Genomic DNA, 27,094 nt, shown 5'->3' on the forward strand with positions numbered 1-27,094 from the left:
TCAGACCGGCCTCAACGAGCCAGGCCAGCCCAGGCCAGCTCCCTGCCATGATCCCCATCACCCAACCCGTTCCCCACCACCACCCCACCAACACCAACACCCCACCACCACCACCACACCACCACCACCACCACCACCACCACCACACTCCACACTCCACTTTAGCATTGCTCAGGGAGATGTCTCAACCACCGCTCCCTACAGAGCCCCCTCCACCCATGGGGGGATACAGTGCTGGGTATGGACAGGGACAAGGCGGACAAGGCGGACAAGGCGGGCAAGGCGGCGGACAAGGCGGACAGCACGGACAAGGCGGACAAGGCGGGCAAGGCTATGGATACGCCACTCACGGAGGGGCGTACACGGGACAAATGTACGCCCCGCCACAGTCTGGTCACCCTCATACTCCAGGCTACCCGCCTGCTCAGGGATACCCGCCAGCTCAGGGATACCCGCCAGCTCAGGGATACCCGCCAGCTCAAGGATACCCGCCAGCTCAAGGATACCCGCCAGCTCAAGGATACCTGCCAGCTCAGGGATATCCTCATTCCTTCCCGCAGCAACACGGTCAAGGCTACCAGCCTCCTGCGGGTCCATCGACAGGATCGGGACCGCCTTCGGGCCCGGCCGGATCTGCGCCGTACGCTGGCTCCCACCTGCCGCACGGCTACGCTCCGCCGCAGCAAGGCTATGGCGTGAGGACGGCGCCAGTGCATCCGCCGCCATCGCGTGAGGCCAAAACCGTCTGGCTCAATGGCATCTCCAACAACCTGCCCGACCATGTCATCCGAACTGCTTGCGAGGCCTTTGGCCCTGTTACCTCGATCAACATGCCCGTCGGCAAGCCGTTTGCTTTTGTTGATTTTGCCACCCACGATGCCGCCGCCGCCGCCGTCGCCGCGGCCTCCATTGTTGTCGGCAAGACGACTGCCCGCGTCGAGTGGTCCTCGACGCCGACGCCTGGCAGCGCTTCCGGCCCGCCGTCGCGCTCGCGCCCGTTTGTCTCGCGCAACCCTCCGTCGGCCACGCTGTTTGTCGGCAACGTGGGGGTTGACGTCTCCCGCGACGACCTCCATGCCGCCATGGCCCAGTACGGCACCGTCGAGTCGGTCGAGACTCTGGCCGACCGTGGCTGTGCCTTTGTTCAGTTTGCCGCAGAGGCCGACGCCATCCGCGCGTTCGATACCCTCCGCGGCTACCTCCAGCTCGGCCCCCGTCGCCTCACTATCGAGTACGGCAAGACGAGCCGGCGCTCTGCTCCCCGCGGCCACCCGTCGTCGTCATACGACCGCGCTCGCACAGGCTCTAACACCCTGCCAGTTGGCGGCGGGAGCGGAGGCGGAGGTCCTGGTCTCGGCCACGGCGCCCCGCCCCGTGGCCCGCCCCGCGGCCCGCCCCGTGGCCCGCGTGTCGAGGGCCCCACCGGTTTTTATGGTCGGCCGTCCGACGGTCCCTCCATCCCGCGACAGGAGCACGTCATCTCGCTGCCGTCCGAGGTCGCCTCAATGGTTGACGAGAGCACGCTCTCGCTCGGTGCCGTCCCTATCGAGCGCCCTCCCGAGGTCGCGCTCCCGCCCGAGAACAAGGAGGTCGTCGCCTTTATCGAGGCACTCGCCGAGGCTGTCATCGATACGCCGGATCTTGAGCTCCTGCTGCTGGCCAAGCACGACGAGCCGCGTTTTGCCTTTCTCAAGCAGGCATACGTCGAGTCCGAGTCGGCAGACGAGGCCACCCGCGAGCTCGCTCGCTACTACCGCTTCCGCCTCTGGCAGGTTCGCGCCGCAAAGACCAAGAAGGCCCAGATCGAGATTCGCAACAAGGTCATGCCCAAGCTGCTCCAGGGCTCTGCCCCGATGCCGCCTTCGGCTCCGGCCCAGCAGCAGCTGCAGCACCCGCCGCCGCCGCGCCCGCCTCAGCAGCAACTCCAGCACCAGCTCCAGCAACACATGCCCGTCCCCGCTCCGGCTGCCGCCCCGCCGCTCCCGCCCACCGCCCCGCCGCCGCTCCCGCCCACCGCCCCGCCGCCGTTGCCACCCACCCCTGCCCCGCCGCTTCCACCCACCGCTGCCCCGCCGCTCCCGCCTACTGCTCCGCCTCCGTCCGAGGTCGCGGCCGCCTTTGACGCCGAGCTCGCCCAGCTGACCGAGGCCAAGGCGTCGATCGCCAAGGTTCGCGATTTTATGCTCACTCACGCCGAGTCGGCCATCGAGCCCATGCTCAACGCACTGCAGGCCCGCGCCGACGCCGCGCCCACCCTCACTGCAGCGCTTCCGATTGCCTATGTCGTCAACGAGGTCCTCTCCGCCGCCGCCCGTGCGCAGCGCATCCCGTCGCGGCTCGCCCACGTCTCGCGTGCCATTCTCCTCAGGCTCCCGGCGCTCTTTGGTCGCATCCACGCCCTCGCTGCTGCCGCCAACTCCGGTCACGTCCTCCAGATCGTCCGCGCCTGGAGCTCAAAGGCGATTGTGCCCGGTGCCGCCGTCGACGCCCTGGAACCGCTCGTCGCTGGTGTGGTTCCGCACGACCAGGCCTCGTGGCACCGCTTTGTCGTCTCGCTCCCGTAGCCCCGCTCCAGCAAACTCCTACGCGCCGGAAAAGAACGGGTGGTCGAGAACGGCAGCCATGCCGTCGGCGCCAAGCCTCGCGGCTGGATCGCGAGTACAGAGCGCGGCAATGAGCTCGCGTGCGGCAGGTGGGAAGCTCTGCTGCGGGCCAAGCGGCAGGTCGCAGTTCGCCACCCGGTCCAAAATCTGCTCCTCCAGCTGGCCGTACCACGGATACCCGCCGTTGTACAGGTCATAGATCATGATGCCCAGCGCCCACGCATCGGCCGCCGTTCCAAGCTCGCCGCCAGTCACAACCTCGGGCGCCACGTACGCCAGCGCGTCGCGATCGACAACAATGCGGCCGAGAGCAAACTCCGGATCCGGGCGGAGGAGTGATGACGGCAGGAGCTTGGGCACTAGCCCCTTGCCAAAGTACACGTTCTTTGGGCAGACCTTGCCGTGGACCTCGCCGGAGGCATGGACGGCCTCGATGGCGCGCGCCACCGCCGCCACGATGCCCGGCACAGACTCGGGATTGATCTTGCCCTCTTCGGCGTCCTCCTGCCATCGCTGCAGCGACTCCGAGTCGGTCCACTCCATCAGCACACGCAGGCCGCCATCTACCGCCTCGGCCACGCCCTTGACCGCCAACAAGTTCGGATGCGGCGGGAAAGCTAAGAGATCGGACACCAGACTCTCGACCAGCTCGTTCAGCTCGACCGGAACAGCTGGCCCAGCCACCATCTCCTCCCCATCGGCAAGGCGTACGCTCTCAAACCCCTCCCGTCCGTCGTACTCGCCCCATCCATCGTACACCACCTCGAGCGCATCTTCACTAATGCGGAGCATGCCAGCGAGTGCAATGTGCCTCCGCTTCGGCGTTGTGTCTTGTAAGTCAGCTAGAGCAGCCAGGCCACAACCGCCTTTCTTTCTCCATCCCATCAAAGCCCCGCACCTCGCCACATGCCAGTCCAGCTGATTGCCTTGCTTCCGATCCAGTTGATCGGGCACATACAGGCGATCAAGCAGATTAGGAGTAGGAACATCATGGCGAGACAGAGCCTAGACCTTCTCATCACCTCGCATGTCCCCTCGTTTGTCTCCCTGGCCTTTCCGGGCCGTGTAGGATGATGCCCCCCCCCCCCCCCTCGCAATGGTGCGCTTTGTTCCAAAACAAACCATTTTTCTCATACAGACTTTGACGACCTTTTTCTCATGTCACGTGGCCAGAGCCAGAGGAGCGAAATCGAGACACCTCACCCACGGGCCATAGGATGAACATGGCAAAAGTGGAGAGGTATGGTCTGTACGCACTTGTGCTGCTTGTGCTTGTGACTGAGACTACCTTTGCAGCCCGTTCTCATGCTGGTCAGGCCATCCATGCCCTCCATGCTGCTGGTCTTGGCTCTGCTTCGCTCCGTGGCAACACCCACACCGCCGCCTTTACCACCTTTTCTCCGCCGCTCCTCCTCCCGCAAGCTGACGACCGCGAGGACGGCAGCAATGTTCGGTCATCGATGGACATCCGCTCGCCAAGCCATCACCATGATCACGTGGTGAATGCTCTCTCTCGCCACAATGTTCTCGGTCTGGCTGATCCCAAGCTCGAGCTGGTTCATCGCAGCGATGCCGCGGACCTCCATGCCCCACACGCCCGCCATCACGCATCGTTTGCGCAGACGTACCATGGCGTCGAGGTCTTCCATGCCACCGTTCGGGCTGGGCTCAAGATTGACGAGCCGAGTGGGCTGCCGGCTCTGGCGACTCTGACCGGCACCACCGTGCCGACCGCCCTCCTCGACGCTGCCCGCCATCGGTCGTCGGACCCGCTCGTCCTCACTCCGCGCCTCTCGGTCCGGGCCGCCGCCCGTGCCGCTCTAAACGGCCTGGACAACGCGCCGAGCTGTGTCACCGTCCGCAAGCTCCCAAGCGCGCCGGTCATCTACGTCCGCGGGCTGTACAACGCGCATGGCCCGCAGCTCGACGCGTCCGCCCCGGTCCTCGCCTACGTCTTTGACGTGGTCGCCGAATGCACCGGCCAGCGGTGGCAAGTTGCCGTCTCGGCCAGAGACGGCAGTGTGATCGAGGCTCACGAGTCGACCACCTTTGCGCTCAACCGGTCGCTGGCCAACGTGACGGCGGACAACGTGATCTGGCGCGAGGGTGACCCGAACACGCTCACCGGTGACCTCAACCACACCATGTACGGGGCACGCAAGACGTACGACGTCTTCATGTCGGCCTTTGAGATCGACTCTTGGAACAAGAAGGGCGGGCCGATGAACACCGTGTTTGACGACCCCAAGATCTCGTGCCCGAACGCCAACTGGAACGGCGAGACAACCAACTACTGTCGCGGCGTGGCGTCGATCGACACGGTTGCTCACGAGTGGGGCCACGCGTATACCGAGGGAGGGACTGACGACGTCCACGGCCTCATCTACATGTGGCAGACCGGCGCGCTGAACGAGGCCTACTCGGACATTGTCGGTCAGACCGTCGACCACCTGTTCAACCTTGACCTGCCGCAACCGTTTGGCCCGCGCGAGCTCGGCCGCTGCTCCACCTTCCAGACCTCACGCATTGCCCGCGGGCCCAAGATCAACGTCGTTTCGGCGACAGGCGACCCACTGCTGGAGTCGGCCGGCTTTGGCTTTTACGCCGCCGACAACGGCTCGCCCTGGACGTCGGCCGTGCTTGCCAACGCCTCGCTCACACTTGCTGCCGACGACTCGGGCGACCCGAACGACGGCTGCTCGGCGCTGACGACGAACGTCGTCGACAGCATCGTACTTGTCAACCGTGGCTCGTGCTCGTTTGAGGACAAGGCTGCCAACGCCATCGCTGGCGGCGCGCGCGCACTGCTCATCGCTAACATCCCCGGCTCGGACCTCGTTGTGCCGGCTGTCACCTCCAACTTTCCGGTGGCCATGATTGCGACTTCGACAGGCGACTTTCTTCGTGGCCTCGTCGGCCTCTCGTCGGCCGGCGAAACGGCGCCGACGCTCGAGCTCGAGCTCGCGCCGGCGCCGCCGACGACTGGTTCGTACCGCTGGCTGGCCGGTGCGCAAGATCCCGCCTTTGGTGGCGCCATCCGCGACCTGTGGGACCCGACGTGCTTTGGCCACCCGGGCAAGGTCACCGACGACGAGTACCACTGCGATCCGTCGGACAACGGCGGTGTCCACCGCAACTCGGGTGTGGTCAACCACATGTTTGCCATGCTCGTCGACTCGACATTTGGCCAGGCCTACAACGGGCACGTCATCCCAGCTCTCGGCCTCACTGTTCCGTTCCACGTCTACTGGCGCGCCGCCTTTGCCTACCACACCCAGACGACCGACTTTAAGGCCCACGACGCCGCCCTCCGGCAGGCCTGCGCAGACCTCGTCGCCGACGGCACCCCGCTCCGCTCGCTCGTCGACGGCTCGCCCACGGCGCCGGTCACCGCTGCAGACTGCGATGCGATCAACGATGCTGCTGCCGCCGTCGAGCTCACCGCCACCCCGCCTTGCAACTTTCAGCCGTACCTCGCGGCGGGCTCGCTTACCGTCTGCCCTGCCGCCACCCCGTTCTACACCGAGACGTTTGCCACCGCGCCGGCCGGATGGACAGCTTCGGCCGAAGGCGTCTCGCCGACGTGGTCGCCGGTCAACTGGCAGTTCCGCACCGCGCTGCCGGACGGCCGGACCGGTGGCTATTACGCCCCGGACCCGCTCGTCGGCAACTGCGTGACGACCGACCAGTCCGGAACCATGACCCTCGTCGCGCCGCCGATCGAGATCCCGGCCTCGGTCGGGTCAAAGGCCATGGTCCAGCTCGAGTTTACCCACTACGTGGCAACCGAGGCCTCGTTTGACGGCGGTGTGGTCATGGCCTCCATCAACGGTGCCCCGGCCGTTGCCCTGCCGGCCGACGCCTGGATGTTCAACGGCCCGCCGACCGAGCTCATCCGCTCGCCAGTCTCGACGAACCCGCTCGGCGGCCTGCACGCCTTCTCGGGCGTCAACGGCGGCTCGCTCTCAGGGTCGTGGGCCACCTCGACCGCAATGCTCTCGGTGTCGAGCGGCGACGAGGTCGTTCTCTCGTGGGTCATGTCGACCGACTGCGGCGGCGGCGTCGACGGCTGGTACATCGACTCGGTCTCGCTCGTTGCATGCGCCGCCGAGTGTGGCGATAACGTCTGCACCCGGGAGGCCGGCGAGTCATGCTTCACTTGCCCGGCAGACTGCGAATGTGAGTGTGGCTTTGCGTATGAGCCAGTCCTCCCGGGCATGCTCCCGCACTCGCCGCTGGCTGCCGCGTCGGCCATGCCCGGAAACCCGGCGCTGGCCTGCTCGCAGGCCGGCGTCGCCGGCCAGTGCCCTGAAGACTGCTGCGGCGACGGCGTGTGCTCGCCAGGCGAGTCGTGCGAGGTTGACTGTTGCGCCTACCTGCCCGACTGCTCGTTTGAGCAGGCCGGCTGGTACCTCGAGTCGACCGGGCCTATCAGCGACGTTGTCGTCCGCCTCGGCTCGAGCGTCTGCGCCGCCGGCGCTTCGTGTCTCGCCTTCCAGGGTAAGCTCGACCCGTCGGGTTTGTACATTCTGGAGGCCTCGACCGCCGCGTCTGCGCTGTTCACTGTCCCCACCGCCCCGCGCACCCTCCGCCTCCAGCTGCAGGCCTACGCGCTCTGTGGCGGAACGCCGCCGTCGATCCAGGTCTGGCTCAACCACGAGGTACTGGTCTTTGACTCGGCGACCTCTCCCATGCCGTGCCACGCCACCGTCGATGCCGCCAACTTTGCGTCCTACAACGTCACCCTCTCCGGCAACGACCTCACAGCCGCCCTTGTCGCCGGCTCGCGCAACACCATCACCATCAACGGCACCGTCGTTGAGGACATTGTCATCGTCGACGCCATCAAGGTCGACTTTGACACTGCACCCGACACTCCGGGCGCCACCCCGGTCCGTCAAAGTCCAAGACCGAGACCGGCCTGATCGCCACCGTCGTCGTCCTCTCCATCGTCGTCGTCGTCTTTGTCGGCCTCATCGCCGGCTACTTTTGGCGCATGCGCCAGATGCAGCGTGGTGGCTCTATGGGTGGTGGCTTTGAGATGCTGGGCTAGGTAAATGAGTTTATGCCAAGTGTGGCCTGTTGGGGGAGCGCATGATCGCAGAAAAAGCCGCTCATTTCTCGCAAAACACGCACAGCGGAGCGGCACCATCGCGACACACCGCTAGTAGTCAGCAACACAACCACGCACAATTGCCACTGCCTTTACCACAATGCTACAAGCTCTGCACAAAGTCGGGAAACGCGTTGTGGAAAAGTAGAGGCCGTGGACCGAGGCGTCGCGACAGACGATGCCGCGCTCCTCGGCACGGAGCAGCTGCTGGCGAGCAAGCATGAGCGAGAGCGAGGCAGCGGCAGCGAGCTCCGAGGCCGAGACGCCGTGGTCGGAGGCGGTGGCGAGGTCGAGGATGGTGGCAGTCATGGCCTCCTCAGAGTAGGCGTCCGACTGGACGACCTTGGCGCCGGACGCAAACTCGTGGAGCGACATGCCGACAGGCGGCGAGAGCGAGCCAAAGGCGGCGACAGCCGCGAGGATGTCGTCGGGCGAGACAAGGTCGGTCCCACGAGCGCGGTTGTAGAGGCAGTACACATCGGTGAGCGGGAGAACGCCGTGAGTCGAGCGGTCGGCCAGGATCGGTGTGAGGAACGCCGCCAACTCGCGGGCGAGCTGGGTGTGGAAGGCCGAGGTCGAGCCTGCTGCCGCGCGCGAGACCGACGGCGCCGAGACCGAGCCCATGCCCAGTGACATGAGGTGGTCTTGCAGATCAACCTCGTCCTTGGCCTCGGCCGCGTCGGCCTCGCGCCGCCGCGACCGCGCCGCCCGCTCCTGAGCGGCCTTGACCCGTGCCGCGAGCTTGACAATGTCGCGGGTCTTGGCCATGAGCGTGTCCAGATCCGCAAACGCCGCGCTGAGTGTCGCCTCATCCTCGCGCGCCTGCCGGTCGACCCGCCGCATGATGCCCGAGATGCCCGCTGATCGTGTGGAGAAGCCTTCGGACGGACCGGCGGCGGCCGGTCTGCGATTATTGTTGGCCTTTGACGGCCGATCGACCCAGAGCTTCATCTTGACCGTGTCTGCCAGCTTGGCGAGCATGTCCTTGTAGCCCTTGTCATGGAACGAGAGCCGCAGATCGTACTCGCTGCCGGCTGAGGCCTTGGCCGTCACGAGGATCTTTGAGTAGCGGGCGAGGAAGGACGACGATCCCCTAAACGACGCCAAATTTTCCAGCGGAAACCGGAGTGCCCGATTCCGCCTGCCGCTGTCGTCCTTACCGAACATGTACAACTCGTACGTGGTGAGGACGCACCGCGCGTCGCGAACGAGACAGACCTCGTCAGCACCGCGGACGACCACGTCGTCGACCGTCGCCACCACAATCTCCCCTCCTCCGGCACCACGTCCTCATACGGGTACTCGCTGACACCAGGCGTCCCACTTGCTGCCATGAGTACGTGTATACGTGAGTGCGAGTGGCCGGTTTCGGAAGTGCGGTGTCTGTTGTGTGGCTTGCTCGCGGTCGTCGCTGTCGGCTGTCTTGACCACCGGCCATGCTTTCGATGTAGTCAACCTACGAAATACTCGGCAGTAGTCACGGCGTAGTTTGGCACGGTGAAACATTTTCTCACAAATATGTCATTGTTCACATCGTTCACCCCTTCGTCCCGCACAGGAAACAATCTTCGCTCGTGCCCCGCTGGTGATCATAACCTATCACCCCACCCCTCCCCGCGCTCTTCTTCCTCCTCCCGCCCCCCCCTTCGTCCCGCACAGGAAACAATCTTCGCTCCCCCTCCCCCCCCCCCCCCATATAACCAACCTCACCATGCGCTACCCCACCCTCCTCCCGCTCCTGGTGGTGCTCGTCGTGGTCGCGGTGCCAACAACCCACGCGGCGCTGTCGCTCATTAACCGCCCTGCTTACGGGAACATTTTCAGGTCGGCCGGCGCAGTGTTTGACCTCCCGCCGGGAAGCTTTACCATGGAGTTTTGGGCCAAAATGTACACGCCTCCGAGAGATGTGTACCTGGTAAGCGTGTGCAAGCCTGGTTGCTGCAACAACAATATAGTGTTTGGCGCGTTTGACACTGATGGTATTTGCTACCTCATCATGGGCACAAGCCCGTACTTTGAGGTCGAAGTCGCGAATTGTGGAGGCGACTCGCTCTGGCATCACTATGCGTTTGTGGTCGACGCGACTACAGACTTGGCAGAGTTCTGGCTTGATGGAGTTCGCGTAGCTGGTCCGGATCCTGTCACCGGCATCCAGCGCACTGGCAATGTGCTGGTGCTGGGCAACGATCAGGACGGAGCCTCCTGTACAGTCGATGACGCCAGCCAAGCCGTCTCGGCGCTTATGGACGAGTTCCGCGTCTGGTCGGCAGCACTCTCCGGAGACGACATTGCGGCGGTCATGGCCGGTCCGGTCTCGCCCAACTCGCCCAACTTGAGCACTTATTTTGTCTTCAACGAGACTTACATCTCACCGACCACGCTGACCCAGGCGCTTCCGGGCGGCATCTCGCTCTCAGCTGGCTCAGAGCCGCCAACGTATACCGCAGCAAGCCCGCACACGTCGATTGTTTTTGAGCGCGCGCCGCCGCAGCACCCGATCTTGCCCTCGCCGCCAGTGGTCGACATTGTCTCGTCGGCCATCCACAGCTGTTACGCGGCTGATCTCGACGCTGACGGCGTGCTTGACATGGTGTTTTCCCAGGACACGGCGGTGGTCACCGCCGAGCCGACCGTCTTTGTTGCTCGTGGCACCGGAGGCTTGACGTTTGACACGCCGTCGACAGTTGTGACCTCTACCAGCATTGCCGCCGTCGCTGCCTCCGACATTTCTACCGACGGCAAGCCCGATCTCGTGGTCATGCATGCCGGCTCCTCATACCCGCTTGTCTACCTCTCGACCTCGTCGGGCCCTGGCGATGTCTCATTTGCACTCGCGCCGTACGAGGCAGGCACCGGGCGCGCGCTCTCGCAGCCAGTTGACAACTTTGCCCTTGTCCCAGACCAGAACGGCGATGGCGTGACTGATGCCGTGTACATTTCAGCCATCAGGCGCGAGCTCGGGTGGGTCACCTACGGCTCGGGCTCGCCGGTCTCGGCTCCGATCATCTCGATTCCGTCCGGCTCGCTCAAGTTTGGCTTCCGCTCAGACGACGTCTACACCGACCCACTCTTTGTCGACACTAACGGCGATGCCCTACTCGATCTCATCTACATGGTTGTCCCGGCAGGAACCATTGGCGTCGTCAGGGCTCTGCCACGGACTGCACCGGCCGCGAGTGTCACCTTTGGAGTGCCGTTCGATCTAGTCGACGGCGTCACCCACTTCACGCTCGCCGACGTCGACGGCGACGCACAGCTCGAGCTCCTTACAACCATCTCCCGCACCTGGGCGGTCTGGCGATTCAACGGCGACTCGACCGTCACCCAAATTGCAAGCATCAACATCGGGACCGGCCAGCCTCCGTTTGGCATCATGTTCGCCGACCTTGACAACAACGGCCTCCTTGATATGGTGTCAAACTTTGACGTCGAAAGCACCGAGCTGCTGGTGGCGCTCCAGCTGGCGCCCTTGAACTTTGCCTTGGGTGAGGCCTTTGGCACTTCTGGCTCTAGCAAGTCCCGTTGCGTGGTATTTGGCCAATGGGAGAGCGACGGCTGGCCGCAGCTCATCATGGCTCCGGTAGCCACCTCTAGCATATCTCTTAGCGGAGAGATCCGTGCCATGCACACCGGGCCGGTCCCGCGATACCTTGATCCTGCAATCCAGCTGGCGCCCGTGGGCTTTTCCTGGTGCGGGTCAGGGCAAGTACCGGAGCTGCTCATCGTCGATGCTAACCATGACCTCGTGCTGGACCTCGTTCTCTCCTGCAACGTCGACGCGACTACGTTTGCCATTTACGGCGACGGCGACGGCGGCTTCATGCCAGCCGCTCAACGGACCAACCCACCGTCACTGGCGCAGCTTGTGGCCACCATCGCGGTCGACGGCGACGGCGACGGCATGGTCGATATTGTTACACTCTCAAGCGACAGCCTCGTCGCGCTCTCACCGTTTGTGGACCTTTCTACCGCACCGGCACCGGCGATTCCGACGCCCACCATCTTCACCGTGGCCACCGCTGGCACGCCGCAGTGGATGGCAGCCGCCGATCCCAACGCGGATGGCAACGTCGACTTGCTTGTCGGCGGCACGCTTGGCATTGCAGTTGTCGTCAACAACGGGCCGAGTGCCAGCCCGTTTAGCGCCCCGGCAGTCCTGCTTGCGTCTGGCGCTCCCAGCCTGCGCCTGCATACCGTGCACGATTTTAGCGGCTCTGGGGCAGCCAGCGACCTGGCCTGGGTCTCAGCGACGGCCAACACTGTTTACGTCTCGCTTGCCAACCCGGGCGCGCCGTCGTACGACCAGCTCTACGCCGCGGCGACTGCGCACCTGCTTGCCGCCGACCCTGTTGTACTCATCGGCGGCATGTACGACGGGGGCGACGTGGCCGACGTGCTCGTCGGCCTTGACAACGGCGACGTTGTCGTTCTCGCCGACGGCGGAAGCGGCGGCCCGACTACCGTGCTCTCAGGCCTGGGGAGCATCTTGGCGGTGCACCTTGATCCGCTTGTGGGCCACGACGGCATGCTACTTGTGACGACCGCAACCGGCTTTGTGTTTTTCTCTGACTACGGCCAGTACTCGTTTGTTCCACCGGGCATGCCGGTCGGAGCCAAGGTAGTTGCCGCGGATCTTTTCGGCAACGAGGCCACCGACCTTGTTGTAGCCTCGAGCACAGACATTGCGGTGGCGGGCGGCAAGATGGTTCTTGGCGCTGCGCCGCGCCGCGAGCCGGCAAACCTGGCTGAGTGTGGCGGTGTGGCCAACTCGTGGCTCTGCATCTCGGCACGTGCTGCGCACTCGGCTGATGGTGCCACGGTCACAGTGGGCGAGGTTGTGCCGGATAGCAGCTCGCTCTGCGCGCGTGCCCCAGCCGCACACGACTACCACCGGATATCGCGGAACATCACGCTTGCAGGTGGCCGCATTGACTGCGGGCCGCTTGGCGGCGTGCTGCTGCAGGTCGCAGCAGGCGCTCAGCTGACGATCGACGGCATGCAGCTGATTTCTCAAGCATCAGCTGCGACACCGGTGGCCTCACTCCTCGCCGGCGCTGCGTTTGATGTCTCCTCCGGGGGAAGCCTTGTGGTGACCTCATCGACAATGAGCGGATTTGTGGCCGATGAGGGAGCCAGCGCGCGGGCGACAGTGACGCTGTACGGCGGTGCCATTCGATGCGCCGGCTCGCTGACGGTCACAAACGCGACATTTGCGGCCTGCCAGGCAGGGCAGTTTGGCGGCGCGATTGCCATGCTGGGCGGTGCAGCGGCGACGCTGACCGACGTTACCTTTGTGGACAATACGGTGACCGGCGAAGCCAGGACCCGGACTTCTGGCGGCGGTGCAGTCGGCGGATTCGAGGTGGCGTCGCTGACCTGCACGCGGTGCGTCTTTGAGCGCAACGCAGCGGCTGGGTTGGGCAGCGGCGGCGGCGCAGTGGCGCTCCGCTCGCTCACTCTCAGCAGCGTGGTGCTTGTTGATTGCACCTTTGTTGACAACTCGGCGCCAGGCGGGTACGGCGGGGCAGTGTTTGTCGACGTCTCGAGTACGTCTGCGAGCGTGGCCATTGCCAACACGTCGTTTTCGGGCTCGTCGGCCGTGTTTGGTGGCACAGTGGCAGCGGCGACGCTCGGCAGCCTCAGCACGTCGTTTGCCGGCTTCCAGGCGCCTAATCTGCCACCACCGGCGTCGCTGGCGGCGCTAACGGCATTGTCAGCAACACTGCGGATAGAGAGCTCAACTGTTTCCACATCGTTTGCGCGATACGGGAGCGTGGCGCTCTCGTGCGGCATGGTGGTTGACATGAGCGGGACGGATCTCAGCTCAGCGAGTCTGAGCTACTCGCAGGCAGGCGGGGTTTGGTACCAGTGCCTGCCGCTGACGTCGACGACGGCGGTGGTAACCACGTCGCTACCGACATCCTCTCCGAGTGCAAGCTCTGCACTGGCGTACGGCCCGATATTTGCATCGCCGGCAGCCACATTGACATGGTCGCGGGCCGGTTCAGCCCTCAGCGTGCCGTCGGGGGTCAACTTTGGCATCGATGGCGGCCAATTGCTTGTCACCGACGGCTTTGGCACGCCTGTATCGGACACAATCCTTGACTTGCTGCTCTCTGTTTCCGCGCCGGAAGCACTTGTTACCGACGCGGCCATCCGATGGGACGTGGCCGCCGGCGGATTCTCGCTCAAGGACGTGGCAATCCAAATTGCCGGTTCGCACTGGCCGGCCGAGGTGGGCAAAGAGTTTTCGCTGAAAGTCAGCCTGCGGTCCGGCACGTACCTTGAGCTTCCAGTCACTGTGGGTGCGTGTCCGGTCGGATTCGGCGCGGTGACCAGTAATCCGCTCCTTCCGCTGAGCTGCTCGCGGTGCGTCGCCGGGACCGAGTCGACCGAAGAGTCGGTGGCAGCGTGTACCGTTGTCCCGACCTGCGCCGGGACCGGCTATCCAGTCAACGGCGAGTGCGTGGTGTGTCCGGCGAATGCGGTGCGTCTGGCGAGCCAGAACACCACGAGCTCGGGCAGTGCGCCGCCGTGTGTGTGCGCCCGTGGGTACTGGAACGCAGGCAATGAGGCCGACCGTGAGTGCACGGCATGTCCGAGAGGTGCGATCTGCCCAGGCGGTACCGGCGTCGGAAGCGGTCCTGTGGCGCGGCCAGGATTTTTCAAGGTCGACGTCGGCAAGTACGAGGCATGCAAGGTGGATGAGGCCTGTCTGGGCGGCTCCATCTGCGCGCCCGAGTACAAGCAGGGCTCCATGCTGTGCAAGGACTGCTCAACAGGCGCCTACCGGCAACAAGACGGGTCGTGCAAGCGGTGCCCGAACGCGCCGGCGTCGCTGCTTGCCCTGCTGGGCGGCGCGGTTATCTTTGCGGCGATGGCGGCGGTAGTTGTGGGCGGGCTTGCGGCCAAGCAGTTCCAGAAACGTGTCGACTCAGACGGCGAGGTCGGCGGGGTCAAGCGCGCACCGCACACGCTCTCGCTGGCGGTCATCTTTTTGCAAGTCCTGGGCATCCTCGCCAAGGCGCCGCTCAAGTGGCCCAAGCCGCCTGTGAAGCAGATTTTGGAGGCGGCCAACGTGGCCAACGTAGACTTGTCGTTCTTTGCCATCGACTGCTCGCTGCCGTCGTTTGTGGTGCGGTACTCGATCAGCATGCTTCTCCCGCTGCTGTTCGGCGGTGTTTTTTTGGCGATACTGGTGCTGGTCAAGCACGTACCTGCGCTACGGTGCTGCTTCTTCCGCGGAGTTGACGCCTCGCGAGTCCGAGTGGTGGACATTTCGCTGTGGGCGATCTTCACCTTTGGGCCGCTGGTGTACATCCCGCTCTCGCGGGCCGCGCTGGTCTTCTTTGATTGCACACAGTATCCCGACGGCAAGTGGTATCTGGATGCGGAGCCAAGCTTGCAGTGCTTTGTGGGCAAGTGGCTGGCAACGCTCGAGCTCGCGATCATGGGCGTCGGCTTGTACGTTGTCGCGCTCCCAATTCTGTTTGCAGCTGTTCTCTACAAGTACCGGCACAGCCTGCGGAGCCCTCTGGTGACGCTCCGATACGGGTCGCTGTACGCCGTCTTCCGCCAACACTACTACTACGCTGGGATGCCTGTCATGTTCAAGCGGCTACTCATTGTCATCTTTCGGTGTTTGCCTCAAATGTGCAGATCATCCTCTTCTCGGGCCTGCTAGTCGTTTTCGTCACCTCGATGCTGTTGCTGACCAAGTACTCGCCGTACACGTACCACCCGCTCAACGTCATCGAGACCAAACTGGACTTGAGCATTGTGGCGCTGCTTGTTGCCGGCCTCTTGTTTTGGATGGACGAGTTTCCAAACGATGGCACGTACGCGGTGTTTGTCGTCCTCGTGCTGGGCGTCATCGGCTATGCGGCCGCCACCCTCGTCGTTGGCCTCATCCGCGAGCTGCGTCACCACCGGGCTAGTGCGCGGCAGGTCGGGATCAACGGCGGAAACGACGAGAACAACGAGCACAACACCATGTTCCTCGCGTGGGTCCGCAAGTTTGCACCTGAGCTCTCGGGCAGCGTTCGAGCGGCTGTCCGAGACCTGCTCGGCTCCGACTCGGGAGGCGCTGACTATGATGGATCTTCCGGCGGCTCGGTCGAGATGGTGGAGCTGGGCGGCGCGACGGCCAAGTCTGACGTGTCAAGCCACTCGCTGGCTGCTGCGAGCAACAAGGCCGGCGAGAGATTGGAGAGCAGCAGCAGCAGCTCGGTTGTCTCTGCCGAGTCGTCGACTCCTGCATCGTCGGCAAGCCGGTCGATGAGCCGGGCGAGTTTTCGCGCGGCGCGATCGGCACAGCTGGCGCGCAATTCTGAGCAGACATCTACCTTGCGCGGCGTCAAGTCGGCTGCTGGCGCAGGCTCGTCGTTCAGGGCGAGCGCGAGAGGCCGGCGATAGTCTTGCCAGACCCAAGTGAATTCCAACAGGAGCGGTTGACTGCCCCCCCCCCCCCCCCCGTTTGGGGGCTGTCCCCGAAATGGACAAAATCGAAGCCTGGTTCGTTCGATTCGTTTTCCATTGGTGGCGCCATAAAACGCTTCCAAAGGCGTGCCGAGCCAGCCAACCAGCAGGTCCTTCACCCGACTCTGTACCCCGCCACTCACAGTCCATTGCGCCACATCAACGCTATGGGCAAAGAGCACAAGTCGAGCGTGGTGAGCAGGCCGGCGATGACCAAGGAATTGCCTGTGACCGAGAATGTGGCTGACGGACTGGAGGATGATGACGAGGTGCCTGCTGCGTGCGCGTCTGTTTTCGGCCGGCGAGTTGGAGCGGTGGCAGACATGGCGTTTGATCTGTTCACGGTGGCGCTCAATGTGACGGACATTGTGAGCGATTTGCTCATTGCGTACGGCTACTACCAAGACGGATACATGGGGTTCTTCTACATCGCCATGGTCATCTTTGTGGTGGCGCAGCTACTGTACACAGCGCAGGGCGCGATGGCGATCATTGCGGTCGATGGTCGGATCCACTTTGACCACGGGGCGGGATCCCGTGCTACAGCCTCGTGGATCCGGGTTGTTCTTGTCTACCTGTTGATGCTTCCGTTTGGCCAGTTTGTCCCGCTGATGATGTGGATGTATACCAAGCTCAGGCTGCGGATCATGGACGCGTTTGTTTCTGCCTGCATCTGGTTCATCGCCAAGCCCGAGCTGCGCACAAAGCGGGCAGCCGATCGGGCGGCTGGGCGGTCGCCGAACGAGATCAGCGATCCTGGGTCGTCTCCGGATCCGCTGCGGGCCTACCTGCTCCGCAAGGCGATGACGCACATGGGCTTTGTGCTCGAGTCGCTCGTCGAGTCTGTTCCACAGTCGATCCTGCAGATGGTGGCGATTCTTGTGACCGGACAGGTGACCGGGCTTTCTGTGTTCTCGATCTGCGTCTCGATCGTGTCTGTGGCCTCCAAGGGCTTCCTCCTCTCGTACTCGATTGATCGGATCACGTTTGTGGTCAACTACCTCTCTTACGTGGTAGATGTCTTTCTCATCTTTGCCGAAATCTCGTGGCTGTTCTACACGCCCGAGTCTGGCTCTGCGGCGGCAGCATTGTGGTCCACAAGCGGCGGGGTACTCCCGATGACAACGCACGTGCTCACGCTGGTGTGGTTCTGGAAGTTCTTTGTCATGTGTGGGACGGCCGCCGCGCTTGCGCTGTACTCGGGATTTGTGCACGTCATTGGCATGCTCTTCAGCGCGCAGTACCGCAGCGGGCCTGTTGCCCTTCTTGACGTTCTCTTGCACTTTTTGGCCGCTGCTGGCATGCTCCTCATGTACGCGCCGGTGATGGTTGCGCTGGCGGCGTTCAAGTTTGCCTCGATTCCGCTTCTCGTCTCGCGCTCGCTCAACGACCCGTACTCGCGGTTCGCCAAGTTCTACTCGTGTGCCTTTGCCTGGCTCCGGGACGGGAACACTAACGAGCGCAAGGCCAAGTTGGTGGCGTTCAACCAGGCCATGATCGAGTTGACGCATCGCGGAACCAATAGGGTCTCAATTGTCGTTTGCGTGACTAATCTCTCGTCATACTCCAGGATGATCACCCAGCGTGTCATCCAGTACTTTGTTCTGCTCAACAACAGCGATGAGTACTCGTACGCCGAGCACCGGCGGCTGCGCGGAACCTCGATTCGCGGCTTTATCCAGTTCTGGGTCCAGAACTTCCGGTCGGACCTACAGAATGAGGAGGACTGGATTGACGTGCTACAGATGGTCTCGCTGCTCTGGGCCCAGTTTGTGCTTTCTCCGGTAGTGGTGGTCGGCAACGTGTTTGGTGCGGTCTATCCGATGGCAATGCTCATTGTCCATGCCCGCGCCACCGGCACTGTCCCGCCGCTGCAGCTCTTCCTCACGACCACCGTTATGGCCATCCAAGTTGTGCTCCTCCTGCTTTCGCCGGCAATGCTCCGGTTCAAGTACCTTTCGTCGCACATCGAGATGTTCCACTATCCAGCGCCCGACATCGACGAGACGATGACCGCCATCCTGGCCAGGTACGAGGCCGGAAAGCCCGGGGAAGAGATCCTGCGGATCCGGGCTATGTACGCAGCTGCCAACGAGCGCCTTACTTCGCGGCAGAGCTGGAGGGCCCGGCTGGAAAACGATCGTGGCAACATCAACGACTTTATCACTCGTCCGGCGAGCGTCAAGCCTGTCGTCGAGACCCAGGCCGCGGGCCGTGCGGTGGTAATCTCGGCGCCGGCGGTCAAGGTCGACGACGTGGCGCCCGATGACGATGTCGAGCGGCTGTGCGAGGCAGGTTGGCTTGGCGCCAACCGGTCAGCGTCGTCAAGCTCGAGCTCGAGCTCGGTGGTGTCGATGGTGTAAGCTAAGCTCAAGTTACTAAATCAGTGCCTGAAGGACGCCGGCGTCGTCTAGCCAGTCGCGGAGCGGGCCGTCGCGGAGCAAGTCCGCCAGCGACGCCAATGGCTCGTGCTGGATGCGGAACTCAAACGGTGCGGCCCCGAAGAGGACGTCGGCATCGGTAGCAAGGTTGAAGAGGCAGGTGCCGGTGCCAAGGCCATCGGGCGGGCCGAACGGATTGAGCTCGATGACGTATACGCGACCGGCGTCGAGATCGACGGCCAGATCAAGGACGCAGGAGGAGATGCCGAGGCGAGGGGCAAAGTCGTCAAAGGCGGCCTTGACCAGAGCCTCGACAGCGTCACGTGCGGCGACGAGCTCGTCAAAGCGGACGCCGACAAAATACTGCGAGAGAGCGGTGAGCTTGCCGTCGACGACAAAGCCGCGCAGCTCGGACCATGGCGGGAGCGAGACCCACTCGCGGAGGACAACATGCTGCGACCATTGGTGGGCGTGCTCGAGGGCAAGCGGGATGTCGTCGGCACAGACTCTGTCCGAGGACATGAGGCTCGCCACCACTTGGGCGGCCGAGTCGGAGCGGAGGGCCGCGATGCCGGCGGCCATGACGCTACGGAACACCGTGTTGGCGTCGAGCGTGGCGCCGCTCGCCAGCGCATCACCGAGCTCAGCCTTGATTGCATCCAGCGCCCGCGCCTCGCACAGGGTCGAGTCCTTCGGGCTCCGCGAGGAGAGCTTGGCAAACACGTTGCTGGCTCCGAGATCGACCATGGCGGCGGCGATGGACGCGGTCAGCGCCTCGAGCTCTGCGCTTGCTTCCTCGCTCAGTGATGCCCGGCCGCACTGCGCCTCGTATCCGGCCATCAGCGCACGTGCTGCGTCCTGGCTAAGGGGGACAAAGACAGTCTTGAAGGTCTCGCCTTCGAGCCGAGCGTACCACGCCTCCAGATCGCATTCGCGCAGCCGGGCATGAGCCTCGCGCTCTGCCGCCACCGCCGCCGCCAATCTGGCTGATCCGCCATCGCCCGCCCCTATTGCTTGATCCGCGTTGGTCTTCTTCAGGGACACCTTGGACAGTACAGATGCGAAGCTCATGGGTAGGTAGCCGATGGAATGGAGACAAGTGGCGAGTGTGAGGACTGTGTTTTGGGGTGTGCGGGTGTGTGGGTGGGGGGTGCTGAAAACTATGGAGTAAAATTTTATCACCCCCCCCCCCCCCCCTCCCCGGCTCTTCCCGGCACACTCCCGCCAACTCAGCCGAGTGCGACTTGGCGAGGACGGGGGTAAGAGCCACAGGGCACGAGCAAGAGCGAGAGGCCGCCACACCGGACTCGTGGCAAGACAGAACATTATGGACGACACGTTCGACCTCCTGGCAGACCTTGAGGCGCTGGATGACCTCGCCCCACCAGCGGCTGCTGCTGCTGCGGCGGCTGTTGCTGGTGAGGTAGGCGGCGGCGGCGGTGGCGATGTGCAGGAGATGGTGGTGGAGGACAAGGATGACGGCAGCGGGCGGTACAGCTCAACTGTCGCCGGTGGGATGGGTTGGATGGCTTGGCGGCGATGACTCGAATTGGCACAGGCGGAGGATCGGGGCTGAGTCAGCCGCCACCGGGACCGTCTTCTCTGCTGGCAGCGGTGCGGGCGACGGTCATGGAGGTGGTCAAAGGCGGCGAGGAGATGCGGCCGGGGCGCGGACCGGGATTGGATGGCTTTCTGGCAAAGAGCTATGGCTTTCTCTCAGAGGCATCGGCAAGGATCGCGGCGCTGGCAGGGTATCTGAGGCGGGGCTTTGGGAAGCGTTTCCCGGAGATGGACGCTCTGGTCGCCGACGATCTGGCATATGTCCGATGCGCGGCGGCGCTGGTGGCGCGGGATGAGGGGCGAGTGGTGGCGCTGGTCGAGACCAAAGACATTGCTAATCCCGAGCAGCTCTCGCCGGAGGAGGCGATGCGGGCGCGGCTGCGCGAGGTCCTCCCGCCGTCAGTGGCCATGGTAGTGGCGGTCTCGCTGGCGACGAGCTCGGGATCACAGCTGGCTGCGAGCGAGGCTGCGCACGTTTGCGCTGCGGCGAGCGACGTTGAGGCGCTGGTTGCAGACACGTCCAGAGTAGAGGGCTACATCGCGGAGCTGATGGACGCGTTTGCGCCGAACTTGGCGGCGCTGGTCAGCTCGCACATTGCGGCGCGACTGCTGGCACTCGCGGGCGGCCTCCCGCAGCTGGCCAACATCACGGCAGACTGCATCCAAGTTCTGGGCAAAGACGTTTCCAAGGCAGTGCAGGGGCTCGCGCGAACTGCGGCGCTCCACGAGGGCGTCATCTTTGAGGCACCGGTGGTGCAGTCGGCGCCCGACGCGCACCGGACCAAGGTTGGGCGGGCGGCGGCAGCCAAAGCGGCTCTCGCAGCACGGACAGATGCATCAGGCGGATATCCCGATGGGTCGTACGGTAAGCAGCTGCTGGGCAAGGTTGAGGCCAAGCTCGCCAAGCTGTTGGAGCCCAAAAAGGCACGGCTTGTCAAGGCGCTGCCGATTCCGGGCAAGAAGAAAGGCTCTCGGCGTGGCGGACGGCGGGCGCGCAAGGCCAAGGCCCGCTGGGGCGAGTCGGAGCTGGCCAAGGCGACGTCGCGTGTCAAGTTTGGTGCCGACGAGGACGACGGCTCACTCGCCGCCGCCGCGCTGCGCAACACGCTTGCCAAAGCCGCCGCGTCGGCACCAAAGCAGCCCAAGTTTTCCAAGGCGATGCGCAAGCGGCTCGCGGCCGACGCGCGACACGGCGAGTCGCCGGTCTCGCGCTCGTCGGGCGCAGCCTTGCTCGAGGTCAACCCTCACGCAGATCTGGCTCCAGAGGGAGCCGCTGACGACGGCGCGGTGGTGCTGGTCAATCCCGATGCCGCAACTGACGCCTCGTACCGGTCCTCGATCACATCGGCGGGCTACTTTGATGACGACGCAGGATTTACCGCGGTCGAGGTCAGCCGGAGCCGCAAGTCCGAGCCGGAGGCGGCAGCCGGCGAGCAACGGCCGACCAAGCGCCGGCGCACGCTCGAATCATGAGCTGTCTGTCGTGAGAGCCGAGCCGTCGTCGGTGGTCTCGTACTCGGTTGTCGACCATGAAGTGATGTCGAATGCGGCGCGGGACGGCTCGCGCTTGCCCGACGCCGCCCACGAGAGGCCACACACACCGGTGAGGGTGATGGCGATGCCGACCAGCTCGAGCCACGACGGTTCGATGCCGACCGTGAGGTCGAGCAGGACCGTAAGGGCGGCGGAGCCGTTGGCGATGGCCGTCACGATGCCAGCGTGGCCGACCGAGATGCCAACGTTGACGAGAAAGACGCCTGAGGCGAGGAGAGCGCCAGCGGCGGTGGCCATGGCGACCTGGGCGGCGGTTAGGTCGGTGGTCGCCGCGCCGCGCGCAGCTTGGATGGCAACGACAACGACGCCAAGCACGCCGTGGGTGAGCTCGTACACCACGTTGGCATGGGCCCAGTTGATGTTGCGACGGACAGCACCAAATTCGATGGCCAGGTTCGCGCCCGAGAACATGAGGAGAGTGCAAAAGGCAAAGGCGATGGGTGTAAAGGTGCCGCCGAGTCCGGCGTCGAGCGAGATGACGACCACGCCGGCGGTGGCCACGACCAAGAACACCCACTGGAGCGCAAGAAGCTTCTCGCCAAAGAACGCCCATGAAAGGAGCGAGACGAGGACACCAGCCACCGAGGCCACCGCCAGCACTGCGCCCTTGGCAGACTGATCGGCGTCAAAAGCAAGAGTGAGGGTGAGAGTGCCGATGGCATTGAACAGCGCCGAGAGGACCAGCACGCCATGATAGGCCCAGCCAACGCGGGCGACCTCGGATGAAGCGCTGCGCCAGGCATTGCGCGCGCCACGGCCAAAGGCCTGCCACACCGAGCCGGCGCCTTTGTCGTCGACGCCATCCATCGACGAGTGCGAGGCGTAGGCGAGCGGGCGTTCCGGTGACGGATCAGCGACCGTAAGCATGACGACCGCCAGAGCGCTCGTGACAACCACGCACACAATGCCGTAGCCGAGGTAGAGAAAGTGGATGACTGTAAAAGGAGCGGTGGGCCCTGCATCTGCCAGCGCCCGCCCCAGAAGAAAGGCCGCAAAGGCAAAAAGATGAGTGCACCCAGCGCGACCGCCACTGATGTCGAGACAATCTTGGACGTCATGCTGTGCGAGCTATCGCCGCCGCGGGCGTCTCCCTCGACCAGATCGTACGGCACACGATGGTCAGCATGTGCCGGCGATGGCAGATGCAAGTCGCTGTTCAGCGAGAGCAGCTCTGACAAGGTGCCATCGGTCTCGTTGGAGTACGTCGACTGTCCTCTATCCGACGTTTGGGAGTTTCGGGTTGAGCGGATGGAGCGGTTGGTTGAGTCGGCTGAGTGCAGTGACTCAGATGAGTGGGGTGATGATGAGTTGCGGCGGTGGGTGAGGCCAGCTGACGACACCAAGGAGGCCGAGTAGCTGTTGTATCTGCCCATGGGAGGGGAAGGGTGTGGGTGCAGACGTGAGGTGTGTGGGTGGTGTGGGGGAGTGGGGTGGTGTGAGTGGGGTGGGCGGGGCGGGCGGGCGACGGCGTCGCGGTGGCTGTGTTTGTGTGTTTACCGATCAGGCTCTTCGGCCCATTCTTTGGAGCGGGGGTCGTTGTGGCCATGGTCCTGGGGAATATCAACGGCCTGGACTCCGGCGGCAGCTTCCCAGACCTCGCTAGGACGCGGCGACTTGCGGGCGAGGACGTTGGGGTTTGCGGAAAGGGGAGCAGCAGTGTGCTTGGGCGGCGAGGCATGGGCAGCCTCGAGACCCTCCATGATGTAGCGGACATGCTCCTCGGGCGCGCCGTCGTAGGCGTACGACGACTCGCGATCCTTGTTGAAGCGCGAGGCCGGCCAGGGCGTCGAAGCGGCGGTGCGACCAGAGACCGGGAGCAGCGGAGTGGCGGCGGCGCGGTAGTCGCCTTCAGGCGAGTCAGAGTCCGAGCCCGCAAGGAGGCCGAGCTTGAACTGCTCCTGGACAATGACGTACGGCTCGGGAGCGAACCAGCGACGAACAAACTTGAACGTGACATCCGGGATGAGGGCGATGACCGGGATGAGGATGAGGGTAAACCAGAAGCGCGGGGCGGCAAACATGTACGGGGCGACGTAGTACATGGACCAGAGGTCGGAGAAGACCGGACCCATGAAGGAGAAGAGGAGGATGTACAGAAAGTAGCCACCGCCGTTGAGGGCAAGGGCAAGCCAGTTGAGCCAGGAAAAGGTGTTGGTCTCGAAGCAGAGCTTGACGGTGACGGTGACGACGATGCACGACATGATGACAAGGCCGTTGTAGTAGAGTCCAGCGGTCTGGCCCGACGAGTCGACGGCGCCTTGGCCGACGGCGGCCTCGCCGAGGTAGTAGAAGATGAGCGAGTGATAGAGCGAGGCGAGGAGCCAGCCACAAAAGCCGCGGATGGAGAAAAACCGGTTAGCTGGGCCGGTTCGGTAGAGGCGCGGCTGAGCGAGAAGCACCGCACGAGGCAGGCACTGGTCGTAGAGGCCGACAATGAGGATGGGGAGCGCGGTGTACGAGACGTTGTACAGCGAGAAGGTCCACTTCTCCACAAAGGTCTGGCCCGAGTACCCGTTGGCAAAGACAAACCAAAAGGGACGAGCGCGAGGGCGATGTTCTTGTAGAACGAGTAGAAGATGAGCTTGGCGATGCGGTGGTAGCACCAGTGGCCGTGGACGAGAAGCAGCGGCTTGAGGTACTTGAACTGACCGATGGCGTAGTCGGCGGAGAGAGCGGCCTGGCCGCCTTCCTCGCCATTGATGCCGACGCCGATGTGGGCCTCCTTGATCATGTCGACGTCGTTGGCACCGTCGCCAATGGAGAGGGTCACTGGGTCGAGCGCATCCTGGACGAACTTGACGACCTGCGCCTTTTGGGCGGGCGAGACGCGGCAGCCGATGACCGACTTGCACGCAGTGGTCAGCTCGAGGAGCTTGGCCGAAAGCGTTGAGGTGAGGTTGTGGACCTTGTCGGGGCGGCGTCCGGCCGGCCGAGGAGCATCTCGAGGGTGGTACCGTCGACGACGCAGGCGTACTCACGCGACGCGGCGCCCGACGATGACCGAGTGGTTAGCGCAGAACCGAGCTCGTCGAGGTAGCGCTCGAGGAGGGCGAGGAGGTCAGCGTGGCTGAGAAGCGTATCGTCGTCCTCAGAGCCAGCGTTGACAACAAACAGACGCATGTCTTCGTCGAGGAGCTTGCACGACTTGCCAATCATGATGGCGGTCTCCTGCTTGTCGCCGGTGAGAACCCAGACCTTGATGCCGGCCTCGCGGAGCGAGGCAATGGTGTCAGGAACCTGATCCTGCAGCTTGTCTTCGATGGCGGTGGCGCCGACGAGGGTGAGGTTCTGCTCGATCTCTGCAGCGAGGTCAGCAAGCTCAGACTTGCGGGCCTTGTCCTCGAGTTCGAGCGCGGCGTCTACGCGGGCCTGCCAGGGCTCGTACTCGGTAGGGTCGAGCTCGCGGACGGCGCAGACAAGCGTCCGAAGACCGTCCTTGGCATAGGCGTCGAGGTGGGCCTGGGTCACGTTTGCAGTAGCCGAGTTGATGGCGTCGCCCTCGGCGAGGAGGTCGTAGATCATGGTGTCTGCGCCCTTGCAGTAGAGCATGATGCGGTCGTCGGGAGTGCGGACAACGACGGACATGCGCTTGCGGGTCGAGTTGAAGGCGTTGACGTGGAGAACGTCGTACACGCGCTCGGTGGCGTCGTAGATGCGGACGGTGACGGTGGAAGGGGTGCGGGCGATGAAGCGCCAGCCAAAAGCGGCGGCAGCGTTGACGAGGGCGCCCTCGTCGGGCGAGGCGGCCTGGTAAACGAGGCCACCGGGAGCGTCGGGCGCAGCCTCGGGGATGACGGTGTGGCACACGCCGAGGAGGGTGAAGAACTCTTCGGTGATGCGCCCGAGCTCGGGAGAGGCGGCGGCGTGGACAAGGCGCTCGTCCTCGTCGACAAAGCAGACGTGCGGGACAGGGGTGGAGGCGACAAATGGGGCCGAGGCGAGGTCGGTGAGGCCCGGCAGCGGGTGGGCGGCAGGGTGCGGATCCGGCAGCGGCGGGAGGGTGTCTGCGGGCGCGGCGTAGGTAGCGGTGCCCTCGCCGTAGGCGCGGCCGCCGATGGTCAGCTTCTTGAACTCCATCAGGTTGCAGGTCAGCGTGCCGGTCTTGTCGGAGAAGATGTACTCGACCTGGCCGAGCTCCTCGTTGAGGTTCGAGGTCCGTGAAATGCACGGGATGTCCTTCTCGCCGTAGTACATGGAGACGTCCTGGTCGATGAGCTTGGACTGGCCAAACTTGACAGTCTCCATGGAGACGTAGAGCGAGATGGGGATGAGGTTAGAGAAGAGAATGAGAAAAGTGAGGAAGGAGAGTGCGCCTTCCGAGGCCGGCGAGACCGAGCCGAGCATGAGGTAGGTGGCGTCGTCCTTGGAGGTTGTGAGCCAGATGCCGTTGCCGACGGCGCAGATGATGCAGAGGAGGAGCTCAAAGAGAAAGACGAGGACGATGAGGGTGTTGGTCACCCGCTCGACGTTGGACTTCTTGAGGCGGACCTTGTTCGACGACTTCATGATCTTGGTGTCCTGGCCGGTGTAGACGACGAGGCCGTAGACCCAGCGAGTGTTGCGGAGCTGCGACTCGCGGAGCAGAATCTGCTTGTTGGAGACGCGAAGCGTGCCCGAGGCGACCGAGTTGAGCGCGAGCTCGCCGGAGAACGAGTACATGGCCGCATTGGGCGGGTCACAGCGCAAGGCGCCCCGCAGATGCGAGATCTCGCCATACAGCTCAGCAGTGGCAGGCAGGGCTTGGCGGATCTTGAGGTTGGTCTCGCCGTCGAGGTTGGACGTCTCGATGTAGCACATGCCTTGCGGCCCGGACGAGGCGAGGAGGAGCAGATCAGCAGGGAAAAACTCTTTGTCAATGCATCGGACAATGTCACCGACGACGACCTCGCGCCAGGTGACTTCGAGCTCGATGCCATTGCGAAGAACGGTAGTGTGACGGTTGTTGACGCCGTCATCGTTCCGATGACGATGCCAATCTTCCAGAGCTTCTTTGACGGCGGTAAAGCCAAGAACAACAGCCAGAGTCAAAGCAGTCGTACCCGAACCAAGAGGAGAGACACCTGGGATTTGTTGGAGAATGGCGATGAGGAGAAAGTAGACATTAGCAATGCGACCAAACTGTTCGTAGAGGTTGAGAGGGAGAAAGGTGAGCGCTGTGTACTTGTACGTCTGAATTCGATTGTGCCGAAAGCCCCGTGTTGCGTTAGCTTCGGCTGCGTTGACGTCGATGACCCGAATGTGTTCTCCGCCTCCTCTTCCCCAGCTGTTGCCCATCCTACTCCTTGCCTGTGACTGTGAGTGGGGTGTGTCCGTCGCTGTGGCTGTGGTTGGTTGGGTGTGTCGAGGCGGTGTGTGGCATGTGCGGGCATTGGGTGGTCGGATCGAATGCAGTGCGTGGGGACAAG

General features: G+C 63.9%; 10 protein-coding genes across 10 annotated transcripts; 5 read left to right on the forward strand and 5 right to left on the reverse strand.

The window, feature by feature from the left end:
- The first annotated feature begins 184 nt into the window (after positions 1-184).
- AMSG_01941 (uncharacterized protein) lies at positions 185-2,596 on the forward strand. The gene is made up of 2 exons (XM_013905985.1): positions 185-640; positions 688-2,596. Exons 1-2 carry the CDS (start codon positions 241-243, stop codon positions 2,562-2,564), a joined length of 2,277 nt encoding a protein of 758 aa, XP_013761439.1. The 5' UTR covers positions 185-240; the 3' UTR covers positions 2,565-2,596.
- Positions 2,388-3,444, reverse strand: AMSG_01942 (serine/threonine protein kinase). Its single transcript, XM_013905986.1, has one exon. The coding sequence runs from the start codon at positions 3,393-3,395 to the stop codon at positions 2,583-2,585; it is 813 nt and encodes a 270-aa protein (XP_013761440.1). The 5' UTR covers positions 3,396-3,444; the 3' UTR covers positions 2,388-2,582.
- Positions 3,445-3,826: 382 nt separating this feature from the next.
- AMSG_01943 (protease-associated PA domain-containing protein) lies at positions 3,827-7,656 on the forward strand (the record flags this gene model as incomplete). Its single annotated transcript, XM_013905987.1, has 2 exons — positions 3,827-7,495; positions 7,519-7,656. 2 exons carry the CDS (start codon positions 3,827-3,829, stop codon positions 7,654-7,656), a joined length of 3,807 nt encoding a protein of 1,268 aa, XP_013761441.1.
- A 111-nt stretch (positions 7,657-7,767) lies between these two features.
- AMSG_01944 (vacuolar protein-sorting-associated protein 36) lies at positions 7,768-9,050 on the reverse strand (the record flags this gene model as incomplete). The annotated part of the gene is made up of 2 exons (XM_013905988.1): positions 7,768-8,982; positions 9,027-9,050. The coding sequence occupies 2 exons, from the start codon at positions 9,048-9,050 to the stop codon at positions 7,768-7,770; spliced, it is 1,239 nt and encodes a 412-aa protein (XP_013761442.1).
- A 377-nt stretch (positions 9,051-9,427) lies between these two features.
- Positions 9,428-16,184, forward strand: AMSG_01945 (uncharacterized protein; the record flags this gene model as incomplete). The annotated part of the gene is made up of 2 exons (XM_013905989.1): positions 9,428-15,343; positions 15,376-16,184. 2 exons carry the CDS (start codon positions 9,428-9,430, stop codon positions 16,129-16,131), a joined length of 6,672 nt encoding a protein of 2,223 aa, XP_013761443.1. The 3' UTR covers positions 16,132-16,184.
- Positions 16,185-16,403: 219 nt separating this feature from the next.
- Positions 16,404-18,593, forward strand: AMSG_01946 (uncharacterized protein; the record flags this gene model as incomplete). The annotated part of the gene is made up of 1 exon (XM_013905990.1): positions 16,404-18,593. One exon carries the CDS (start codon positions 16,404-16,406, stop codon positions 18,555-18,557), a length of 2,154 nt encoding a protein of 717 aa, XP_013761444.1. The 3' UTR covers positions 18,558-18,593.
- AMSG_01947 (uncharacterized protein) lies at positions 18,474-19,646 on the reverse strand (the record flags this gene model as incomplete). The annotated part of the gene is made up of 1 exon (XM_013905991.1): positions 18,474-19,646. One exon carries the CDS (start codon positions 19,644-19,646, stop codon positions 18,573-18,575), a length of 1,074 nt encoding a protein of 357 aa, XP_013761445.1. The 3' UTR covers positions 18,474-18,572.
- Positions 19,647-19,902: 256 nt separating this feature from the next.
- AMSG_01948 (PrpF31 U4/U6*U5 snRNP-associated pre-mRNA processing factor 31) lies at positions 19,903-21,412 on the forward strand (the record flags this gene model as incomplete). Its single annotated transcript, XM_013905992.1, has 3 exons — positions 19,903-20,086; positions 20,140-21,349; positions 21,400-21,412. The coding sequence occupies 3 exons, from the start codon at positions 19,903-19,905 to the stop codon at positions 21,410-21,412; spliced, it is 1,407 nt and encodes a 468-aa protein (XP_013761446.1).
- Positions 21,413-21,602: 190 nt separating this feature from the next.
- Positions 21,603-22,747, reverse strand: AMSG_11676 (uncharacterized protein; the record flags this gene model as incomplete). Its single annotated transcript, XM_013906028.1, has 2 exons — positions 21,603-22,645; positions 22,705-22,747. The coding sequence occupies 2 exons, from the start codon at positions 22,745-22,747 to the stop codon at positions 21,603-21,605; spliced, it is 1,086 nt and encodes a 361-aa protein (XP_013761482.1).
- A 435-nt stretch (positions 22,748-23,182) lies between these two features.
- Positions 23,183-26,975, reverse strand: AMSG_01949 (uncharacterized protein; the record flags this gene model as incomplete). Its single annotated transcript, XM_013905993.1, has 3 exons — positions 24,651-26,975; positions 24,229-24,594; positions 23,183-24,187 (listed from the first exon to the last, which is right to left on the reverse strand). The coding sequence occupies exons 1-3, from the start codon at positions 26,961-26,963 to the stop codon at positions 23,183-23,185; spliced, it is 3,684 nt and encodes a 1,227-aa protein (XP_013761447.1). The 5' UTR covers positions 26,964-26,975.
- Between the last annotated feature and the right edge of the window lie 119 nt (positions 26,976-27,094).

This window comes from Thecamonas trahens, assembly GCF_000142905.1.
Source record: "Thecamonas trahens ATCC 50062 unplaced genomic scaffold supercont1.7, whole genome shotgun sequence".
In the NCBI taxonomy this organism is placed as follows: Eukaryota; order Apusomonadida; family Apusomonadidae; genus Thecamonas; species Thecamonas trahens.